Here is an 11,175-nt window from a genome sequence, read left to right as displayed (position 1 = left end):
AGACACAGAGAAAGTCAAAAAGTGAAGCCCAAGAAATAAGAAATTATTTAACAAATAGCATGGCCCAAACGTTGATGTTTCTATGTTAGCTAGTTCCACTTTTACTATGGCAATATTGCTTTCTTATTTTTATTACATTATTTTCCATTAATTATATATATATGTATATATGTTATATGTTTATTAATATTTAGTTGATTTAGTTTATTGAACGTTATATTGCTCCATATACGCAACTTTTATTTTGAAAAGAGATTCTAGCTCTATTGACTTTTATGTTGAAAGGGCTTTTTACATTTGATTCCGCCTTCACTCTCAAGTGCCCTTCCCAAACAAGTTAACTTCTGAAGTTAACTTACGAGTGTGTTTGGATTCTAGGTTTTTTTTTTTTCAGATATAATCGTTGTCCACAGCAGCACACACGAGTTTTGATCCCTATGCTGTGCCTTTTTCAGGATAGTTGTTTTTCTTGAGAGGCTGATCATTGTACAGGTTAGTTCATAACTACACAAACTGTTATAGACATAATATTAAAGTGTGTTTGTTTTGACTAAGCTCATAATGCTAAATGTTTTTTTTCCTGGAAATAGCTGAAACGTTGCTGCATCATTGTATTTTCCTATGTTTATCTAGTTTTGTGATTGGTTGATGTGTTATTAACTGACATCATTGCTTTCACTGTTGTTTATATTCTCACTAACATCTGTTTTTAGCATAACATATAGTGTACCTGCCTATCTAAACATATGTCTTAAGTTGTTCCTCGTATTTAAACTTGTGCAGAATGAGTCTGGTTGAGATCAATGAGAATGTGAAGCTGGCTCGAGAATACGCGCTGCTGGGGAACTACAGCTCTGCAGTGGTCTGTTATCAGGGCGTCCTGGAGCAGATCAAAAAGTACCTCTACTCAGTCAGAGACTCCTCTCTACAGCAGAAATGGCAGCAGGTTACAGTTTCTCCTGCTCTTCACGCTGTCTATGATTCAGTCTATATCGTTTTTCACTTGTTGTAACAGGCCTTTGTGTGCTCATGTGTCTCATCAAGGTTTGGCAGGAGATAAATGAAGAGACGAAGCAAGTTCGGGAGATCATGACAACACTTGAGAGCTTCCAGCTGGAGTCGACCCCATCCAAACCCAGCAGCTTTGGCCAAGAGAATGACATTATGCCTGTTCATGTGGAGCACAGGTACACGTCTGGTTTTATTCTAAACACTCCTGGCAGTCATCAGAGACACACAGATCTCAAAAACTCTTTTACAACAGGCTGTGTGTACATATTTCATATAGTTGTTAAATAGTGTACAGCACATTTAAAGTAAGAACTCTGTGTTTGAAAGTGTGGTGTTCTGGCTTGAATTTTCTTAAAGTCATCAGACTTTGCAGATTTTCGACCAGTTAGGTGATGGTTTGTTAGGTTTGACCAGTTAGGCTTTGTTTAGGCACCTGATAGACTGTGCATAATGAAGGGGTTGAAATGTTGCATTGACTTGGTTGTAATAAAATTTTCTGGAGGTTAAATTTCAATGTTCAGACATCTACCTTTCTTGTTTGTTGCCAAACCTTAGCCCACTTTGGGTTTCAGATGTGTACAAATGTTTGACATTTTTTCTGTTTGACTTTTCACACAAATTCCCACGATCATGGATCTTGCAAAACCTTTGAAAAAATTTCTTTAGATGCTTTGGAAAATAAAACTGAGAATTTGAAGTCTTATTTCCAGGCCTGACAAAAAATGAATGGGCATTAATAACATTTATTTTAATAACAAATACACCAGAAAGATCATGGAAAATCTATACTGAATATACATACACTTTTAACTATGCTCATTTATTCAGCTAGATATTGCTCAGGACATCTTATTGGAGACATCTTATTGTAAGGTAATAAATTAAACAATATATATTATTTTTACTATTTATTTTATGGATTAGTTCCCTTTCAAATAAAATTTTCCTGATAATTTACTCACCCCCATGTCATCCAAGATGTTCATGTCTTTCTTTCGTCAGTTGAAAAGAAATTAAGGTTTTTGATGAAAACATTCCAGGATTATTCTCCTTATAGTGGACTTCAATGTCCTCCAGACGGTTGAAGGTCAAAATTACAAATTCAGTGCAGCTTCAAAGGGCTTTAAACGATACCAGACGAGGAATAAGGATCTTATCTAGTGAAACAATCGGTCATTTTTGAAAAAATGTATAAATGTACATGCTTTATATAAACAAATGATCGCCGCACTTTCATATTCTTCAAAAAGCTTACTCTGTATGTCCTAAGCCTTTCCTATTCTACTTACGGAACGAACGCAGCGGCCGTATTCTACCGTAAGTAGAATAGGGAAGGCGCAGGACATACAGCGTAAGCATTTTGGAGAATACGGAAATGCGGTTTTGGCAGAAGCACGTACGAGGCGATCATTTGTTTATATAAAGCACATACATTTACATTTTTTTTCGAAAAAGACCGATTGTCTCACTAGATAAGACTCTTATTCCTGGTCTGGTATCATTTAAAGCCCTTTGAAGCTGCACTGAAATTGTAATTTTGACCTTCAACCGTTTGGAGTCCACTATATGGAGAAAAATCCTGTAATGTTTTCATCAAAAACCTTAATTTCTTTTCGACTGAAGAAAGACAGACATGAACATCTTGGATGACATGCCACTGAAACGAAATGATAACAGCTCTGTAAAATTACTGTTGGACTGCCCCGCAGACATTAAAGCCTGGATGGCCATGAATTTTTTACATTTTAATGAGAGTAAAACTGAAATTGTGATATTTGGCTCAAGTAGTACCCATGTGGCCCCCAACTCAGAATTGGGTTCCTTAATTCCGTATGTTAAATCTTCAGTTAAAAATCTTGGAATAATCATGGACGGTGATTTTAAACTTGAAAAGCAGATAAATTCTGTGGTTAAAGTCAGTTTTTTTCAGTTAAGGCTCTTGGCTAAAGTGAAACCTTTTTTGTCATTTAAAGACTTTGAAAGAGTTATACATGTTTTTATCTCCTCGATTGGATTACTGTAATGCCATCTATGCTGGTGTCAGCCAGGCATCTCTTTCACGCCTGCAGTTGGTGCAGAATGCTGCAGCTAGACTACTAAAAGGGGTACGTAAGTGTGACCACATTTCTCCCATACTGGCTTCCCTTCATTGGCTTCCAGTACGGTTTAGGATTGATTTTTAAAATTTTAGTGTTTGCCTACAAATGGTCTAGCCCCGACCTACCTTTCTGACCTTATACAACAACATGTTCCATCTAGGTCTCTTAGGTCGACAGATTGTATGCTCTTGGCTGTTCCTAGAGTAAGGTTGAAACATAGGGGAGATCGGGCTTTCTCAGTTGCGGCCCCTAAACTATGGAATAACTTACCATTGTCTGTGAGGCTGGCTCCAACTCTTATCTGTTTTTAAATCTAGTGTTAAAACATATTTATTTTCCTTGGCTTTTAGTTCAGTTTGAGAGCTGTGTGTTTTTTGTCGTTTTGATGTCATTTTATTTTGGTTGTTGTTGATTTATTATGTGGGATGTACAGCACTTTGGTCAACTTCTGTTGTTTTAAAAGTGCTCTAGAAATAAACATGACTTTGACTTTGACATGGGGTGAGTAAATTATCAGGAAAATTTAATTTGAAAGTAAACTAATCCTTTAAATTTACACTTGCATGGAAATTCTTTGGCCACACTGTGTGGGAATCCTGCCTTTAGTAGTTGTTGTTGAGTTTTAAAGCCTCCATCAGCACTCTTGTCATGTGAATTAGATTAAAATGTCTCAAAGTTTCCTGCCATCTCGCAGCCCCTCATACTCTTTCATGCCTCCCTTGAGGCTATTAAAGGTCTGTTGAACCTGTTATATAAAGCATAATCTGATTATGAAGTAACAACTGAATGAGAGATTACAGCCCCATTAATTAAGGACAGTTAATTCATTCAGCAAAATTCAGATAATATTGTTAAAGGGCCCCTTCAAAGTCAGCACTTTATGTCCTGATTCTATGTGTCTCTATTTTTGTGAACAGGTCATCTCCATGTGTAGTGCGTAAATCCTCTGGGCCGTACAAGGACAGCAAAGGCCATGGAAACCGGTTAAGCGCCGGCCCCCGCGGCCAGCCACGACCCTCACCGCGCTTCGCCAATGGAGACAAGGGAAGACCTCAGAAAGGAAAAGAAAAGAAAGAAAACCCATCAAAGCCAAAAGATGACAAGGTAAGGATCCATTTCCCATCTCTGTCTGCTGTTTGGACAAAGCCTATTGTGTCCTAAACTGCTCCCAGTCACAATATTTACTCAAAGGATCAGATGCCTTGCGCTGTATTAACATTATAAACCTGTGATACCGGTTTCTTACATCAAAGCAAACAGTTCAGAAAGAGATTAAAAACATTAATACATGGCAAGTGATTCCTTTGTAGTCTTGACTAGAAGCACTTTGGTTTTGTCCAAAGACTAAAACAACAGAACTTACTGTATTATTTGCAGTCTTGCAACTTCATTCGTTTGAGGGTGCGTTCACACTTGTAGTTCGGTTCATTTGGTCCGGATCAAAGAAGAAAAAAAAAAACATTTAGTCCTGGTCCAATTAGCGTTCAGATTGGCAATTTTATCACCGAACCAAAAGATACCGATCCTTCAGGCATAGGGATACATTCACAACGTAACTGGTCGGATTTTATGACGTATTGCCTATTTTGAGACGGAACTTACCGAACATCAATGAACAATGCTGTTTTCTGAGGTAAATGCGCTCGTTGTGTGTGTGTAGCTGTGCGTAGCTTGCATGTGATGGTATTTTGGCCCCCTGGAAACTCGTGAAGAGCTTATAAAATGTGCAAAGTAGTCAAAACAGCAGCGGGAATCCATCCGTCACACACACAAATGATCTGCTGCGTGGAGATGCTTCTGATGCCTGTGATGGGCAAACTCGCGACTATGACGAGAAAAACCGACATGCGTGAGGATTCTGTCCATTTTAAGGTCTCGTCTTTCTGGTTTTGGTTCGGTTACATGTCTTTGGTCCGTGTTGCGTTCATATATCATTCGAACCGCACCAGAGTTTGAAGCGAGTTGGAAGCGGACAGAGACCCATCTTTTCAGCGGTCTCGGTCCACTTGCTTGGTGCGCACCAGGGTCCGGATGGCAGCGTTCACATATGTTAAAATAAACCGCACTAACCGAGCAATCGCACCAGGGTTCGTTTTAATCGAACCAAATATGACAAGTGTGAACGCACCCTTAATCTCAATGCGATGTTTGATTTTTACCATTTTTCAAAACCGTTTGCAACAGTGCCTAATTCAGCGAAAAAGCTGGTCAGAACCTTTAGGCAAATAAATAATAATTTAAAAAGTTTTGACAAAACTCTCTGCTCCCTGTAGAACAAAGCGGAGGGTGTGGAAACAGAGGTGAAGAGGTTTGACAGAGGAGGAGAGGACAAAGACCTGATTGACATTCTAGAGAGAGACATAATCTCCCAAAACCCCAATGTCACGTGGTGGGTTTATCTGCTCTCATCTCACATTCTCCAAAAGTGCTTCCATTTTTCAGTTATTTTCTCAAATGGCCTTTTTGTTATAGGGATGACATTGCTGACCTGGAGGAGGCAAAGAAGCTGTTGAAGGAAGCAGTGGTTCTGCCTATGTGGATGCCTGAATTCTTTAAAGGAATAAGACGCCCATGGAAGGTATGAATACCCACAAAGAAAATCACGGATGCTTTATGGATTTCACAAAGCTCCATCTCAAAACTTCCAAATAACAGGCCAATGTAATTTCTTCACATCTTATTGGCCACTTACACACTGTAAGCTTCAGGAGTGACAACCATATTTAAATGCGAGCATCAGTCCTCTAAATTATTGTTCCATGTATGTACAGAACATGACTCCCTTCTGAAACTGCAATGATTGGCACCGTGGTAACCATAGGAACGTTCTGGTGTCTCGAGTATTTGGTATGAGCTATTCTGACCAAAGTGATATTATAGTGACAAGACTCTTTGTTGTGTAATTTTAACTAAGACGCAGTCAACGGAGGCGTCATGCTTTATTTTATGCGTAAAGTCTGTTTCACAGAGCGTGCACTCGCAGTGTTGCCATGTCCAATTATTATAAGCATTTTTGGGCTTGTTGTTTAAAGCTGCAGTCCATAACTTTTTTGGTTAAAACTGATCCAAAATAAATTTTTGCGCAAGTATAAAACCAGCTGGTGTTCAAAAATATCTCCTTACCTTAGCCTGATTCAAACTGGTAAGCATGTAATAATGTTTTATAATAAGAGTGGTACTTGTAGGTTTCCACTGGAAATTTGAGCATGCAGCCATTCGTCTTTCTGTCATTACTTAATGTCTGTTTACATAAAGAAGTCGTCCCAGCTAGTAGGCTATATGGCATGTGAGGATGCTGCAGGTGATACCATTTATGGCCTTGTCTCAAAGCAGCTGGAATAATTAAACTTATCATTTTGATGGCAGATTGTATGTTATGACAAATGGACAAGTGGCAGATTTGTTACTTACTTGTTCGGATGACATTCTCCTGTGGAAATTATTATTTTGGTCATACTTCCACAGTGCTTTCCACACATAGACTTTACTTGGGTGGGCCGCCCACGTATACTAACGGCCGCCCAAGTATATTTGGAGACACATTTTTGCTTTTATTATTTTTATCCTCTTATACTTTTATATCCGTGCAAGATAACGAAACCATCCGCGATCGATTAACTAGTCGTTTCGTACCTGCTCGTTATGTGTGCGTCAGAACTGTTTACTCCCGCTAACATTCAAACGGGCGCTGCATTTTGCAAAGTCACAAGGGGGCGCTGTTGTGCGTTCTACAAGCTCGCGCAACAGAGCTTCAGACTGATTCTAAGTGATTCTCAATCAATGAAAAGCGCAGATTTATGCCAAGCGATTGCTAATGAACTCAAGTTGATGAATTATTACAATGTCTACTTTATGGCCTTTATATAAAATGTTTTAGACGATTGTAAGAATTTGAAGGATCAGCCTGCAATAGTACAGACATTTCAAAATAAGAGTACCTGGCCATTTCGGGCTTGTTTATAATTAAAAGTCACACACTTTTGCTTTTTCTTTTTTCTTCTTTCTTTTGGGCATTATTGGTATTTTGGTTACACTTTAAATTGTTTTTAATTTGATTTCCATTTAATTCATAGTAAATTATTGTAGTCTCCCCCACAGAAAGAAAAGACTAAGAACATTATTTGACACATATATTATTCATTTTATAAATTTTACTAGTAAAATCTGTGTCCCATTCACTGAGAGAGACACTATATGACAGCAAGGAGAACATAGGAAAATGTGAACCATTTAAATTTAATTTTGCATAATTTACAATGCATAATAATGCATAATATTAGTATGTAATTAAATGTAATATGTTATTTAATTAAAATTAATTTCAATAAATAAAAATACAGTTAAAAATCACACATTGTTTATTTGTCACATTTAGTAGACTATTTTTGTGCCGTGGGTAATAGGAGGATTTTTCACCCGGCTACCACCGCAAGTATATTTCAAACCTGTGGGAAGCACTGTTCCAAAACTACAATCAGTGATTCCGAAGTACCTGTACAGTATCCACCAGTGCAGTGACTGACAGCCACACATTCTCCTCAAAACATTAGATTCATCCGATTCCGCGCTGAGGAGCCATGCCGATGCACAACCCACGTAAATTTGTACAGAGGTGGCGACAAAGAGTCAAAACTTACGGACCGCAGATCGAGTTTATGGAGTTATTAAAGTGAGCAGGTGTGGGTCTCGATATTTTGGTCTTATTTTGAGCATAAAGCTTTTCCATTTATTTTGCTTTTATGGGCTTGTTTTTGTTTGTTTACTGATTTGTAAGACCTGGCAACAAGAGGAGGGTTGTACCGCTTTCCCTATGATTTCTTGCACCGCACATAAAGACGAGATACATCTCTGTGTGTTAAAGTGCCTATTTTAACATGCATCATTGATGTAGCTCTCGCCTCTCATATCTATGTCATTAACAACTAGTTTTTTGTAGAATTTTTTAAAATGCGGTTGTCACTCCTGTAAATTACTGAACTGTGTGTATACAGAACAGGATTAAGCACTAAAACGTGAATTGACAACCGAATTTAGTTGTAGTGTGTACATTGCCATTGTGTTCTGTAGTTGGTGCCCTTGAAAATGCATTTCCTTTAATTAATGTACTTTTGTACATTTTTAATGTTTATACACTACTGTTCAAATGTTTTTGAAAGAACTCTTATGCTTGCCAAGGCTGCATTTGATCAAAAAATAAAATAAAAATGGTAATATTGTGAAATATTATTACAATTTATTACAAAAAATGTTTTCTGTTTAAATATATTTCAAATGTTATTTCTGTGATGACAAGGCTGAATTTTCAGCATCATTACTCCAGTCTTCAGTGTCACATGATCCTTCAGAAATCATTGTAATAAGCTAATTTGATGCTCAAGAAGAAACATTTCTTATTATTATCAATGTTGAAAACAGTTGTGATGCTTAATATTTTTGTGGAAACCGTTTTTACAGGATTCTCTGATGAATATAAAGCTTAAAGAACGGCATTTATTTTAAATTGATATATTTAGTAACTTAAATGTCTTTGTTGTCAAAACGTATTTTTTTTTTTTTGAATTGATCCATCCTTGCTGAATTAAAGTAATAATTTCTTTCCAAAAAATCTTCCTGACCCCAAACTTTTGAATCGTAGTGTTGTTTGGGACAGTATTATTTAACAGCAATGTAACATACTTTCATGTGTGTTATCATCCTTTGTGCACATTTTGTGGTGATCTTTGCTGCATTTTATACAGTATTTTTCATACACACAAAAACTGAACTCGCATATGATTTTAGGGAGTGTTGATGGTGGGGCCGCCAGGTACAGGAAAGACATTGCTGGCCAAAGCTGTTGCCACTGAGTGCCGAACCACCTTTTTTAACGTGTCGTCCTCCACCCTCACCTCCAAATACAGAGGAGAGTCTGAAAAACTTGTACGGCTGTTGTTTGAGATGGTAAAATCACATACACCTCCTGTATCACCCCTCATTGATACATGTAAAATGTTAGCCAAACTTGCTTTCTGTTTTATTACTGTACATACATTTATGTTGGTGTTTGCATGTTTATACAGGCACGGTTTTATGCCCCCACCACCATCTTCGTTGATGAAATAGACTCCATATGTAGTCGCAGAGGAACCTCTGAAGAACATGAAGCCAGCAGACGCGTCAAAGCTGAACTACTCGTCCAAATGGATGGTATTTCTTCTTACAAATTGTAACTGTACAGATTTTATTTATGGCTGTGAATGAAACTCTTTTATTGGGTGAAAAACATCATTAAATACATTGTTATCCAGGTGTTGGTGGGACATCTGAAAATGACCCTTCAAAAATGGTTATGGTTCTGGCAGCCACAAACTTCCCTTGGGACATTGATGAAGCTCTGAGACGGAGACTAGAGAAGAGAATTTATATCCCGCTGCCCTCAGGTGCTCAGAATTACCCAGAATTCATCAATCATCATATTGTATTACATGCCATCAGCTTAATACATCTCAGCTCAAGACAAATAAACATAACTGAAGTATTTAAAATCACATTGTATTTCTATAGCTAAAGGCAGAGTGGAGTTACTCAAGATCAGTCTGAAGGAGCTTGAGCTGGCCAATGATGTAAACATGGACAAGATCGCTGAGCAGTTGGAGGGATACTCTGGTGCTGACATCACCAACGTTTGCAGGTAAATCTCCTTGAGTTCAGCCTGAAATTATTTTCAATGTTTAAAGTGCCACAGTTCTAAAAGTGATTAAATGTTTTTGGATAATTGCAGAGATGCATCTCTGATGGCAATGAGAAGGCGGATTGAGGGTTTGACCCCTGAGGAGATCAGAAAATTATCAAAAGATGAGATGCACATGCCCACTACAATGGAGGACTTTGAGACGGCAATGAAGAAAGTGTCCAAGTCTGTATCTGCTGCTGATATAGAGAAATACAAGAAGTGGATAGAGGAGTTTGGCTCCTGCTAATGATGCCAAAGAACCTTGATTGTTCCTCCTCACAATCGCTGGTAGCACTTTGAAAGACTGAGGGCCAGTTTCACTAAATCTCAGTGAGCATTTCCATCCTGGACCAAACTGAATTCAAAGAGCCTAGATAAATCTTGCCTTATATGAAGTGTGTATGTATGGCTGTACAGATTCATAGTTTAGTATTTAATAGTAATAGGTTGGGTTTAACATAATACAGGACTTTCAGAGATGGTTAAAGGGATAGTTTTGTCTATTAAAAAAAAAGTCATTTACTCCCATATGACTGCCTTTTTATCTATTGAACACAAAAAATATTTTAAGGAATGTTGGTAACCAGGTACTGATGGTAGCCATTGACTTCCATAGTATTTTTTCCCCTCACTATGGAAGTCAGTGGCTACTGTCAACTGTTTGGTTACCAACATTCTTTAAAATATCTTCTATTGTGTTCAACAGAAGAAAGAAACTCATACAGGTTTGTAACAACTTAAGGGTGAGTAAGTGATGACAAATTTTCATTTTTGGGTGAACTATCCCTTTAACACTTTCTCCTGAACTAAAGTTCACTCATATTAAAATGAGTTTGTAAGGACAAAGGCTAAACTAACATCTAGGAAATCTAAAGTGGTTTTAGTGCTCTTATTACAAACCCACGATGTGTTGCCCTATTATAGTGTGCAAAAATGATAGTACTGAGGTTGTGGGCATGCTTTTTTATTGGCTTGTTTTGTCTATACCTGTAAAATCACTGCCACTGACCAAAGACCAGCAAATCCTTCAATCTCCAAACACTCCCTTAGGTGAAGAGCTATGCAAGCTAATGAATTTAATGCTGCTGTGACAATGTAGTTGATTTAAAGGCCAAAGTTTCCAAAGTTGGACAATTGTCTTAATAATGATGAGGCCAGTGTCTTAAAGATTGACTTTTATAAACACTATGGAACCAGTTTCTGGTTTATTTCATTAGTGACATTCCATTGACATGATGAATTTGCAAAATTATATATTTGAATAAATATTTTTTAAATTTGAACAGGACTGTTGTTTTTATGGAAAGAGGGAAAAAAAACACTGAGAATTTGTGAAGATTTTACTCAAACTGT

At 37.5% G+C, this 11,175-nt stretch overlaps 1 protein-coding gene across 2 annotated transcripts; it reads left to right on the top strand.

The window, feature by feature from the left end:
* The first annotated feature begins 315 nt into the window (after positions 1-315).
* On the top strand, positions 316-11,057 carry katna1 (katanin p60 (ATPase containing) subunit A 1). Of its 2 annotated transcripts, XM_067383739.1 has the most exons (11): positions 316-492; positions 784-946; positions 1,045-1,187; positions 4,028-4,214; positions 5,384-5,499; positions 5,583-5,688; positions 8,892-9,050; positions 9,170-9,296; positions 9,398-9,529; positions 9,654-9,780; positions 9,871-11,057. In XM_067383739.1, the coding sequence occupies exons 2-11, from the start codon at positions 785-787 to the stop codon at positions 10,067-10,069; spliced, it is 1,458 nt and encodes a 485-aa protein (XP_067239840.1). In that variant the 5' UTR covers positions 316-492; position 784; the 3' UTR covers positions 10,070-11,057. The 2 variants fall into 2 exon arrangements, with proteins under 2 accessions (XP_067239840.1, XP_067239841.1); XM_067383740.1 differs by lacking the exon at positions 316-492 and having other exon boundaries at positions 790-897.
* Positions 11,058-11,175: the final 118 nt, after the last annotated feature.

The sequence above is a fragment of the Chanodichthys erythropterus genome, chromosome 4 (genome assembly GCF_024489055.1).
Source record: "Chanodichthys erythropterus isolate Z2021 chromosome 4, ASM2448905v1, whole genome shotgun sequence".
In the NCBI taxonomy this organism is placed as follows: Eukaryota; Metazoa; Chordata; class Actinopteri; order Cypriniformes; family Xenocyprididae; genus Chanodichthys; species Chanodichthys erythropterus.
The sequence above is the reverse complement of the archived record's forward strand: the minus strand, read 5'-3'. Positions and strand labels throughout refer to the sequence as shown.

Coding starts and splice junctions, on each gene's coding strand:
- katna1 (XM_067383739.1), top strand. CDS start 785: ATGAGTCTGGTTGAGATCAATGAGAATGTGAAGCTGGCTCGAGAATAC. Junction 5,500..5,582: donor CAAAACCCCAATGTCACGTG/GTGGGTTTATCT, acceptor TTTTTGTTATAG/GGATGACATTGCTGACCTGG. Junction 9,530..9,653: donor TTATATCCCGCTGCCCTCAG/GTGCTCAGAATT, acceptor GTATTTCTATAG/CTAAAGGCAGAGTGGAGTTA.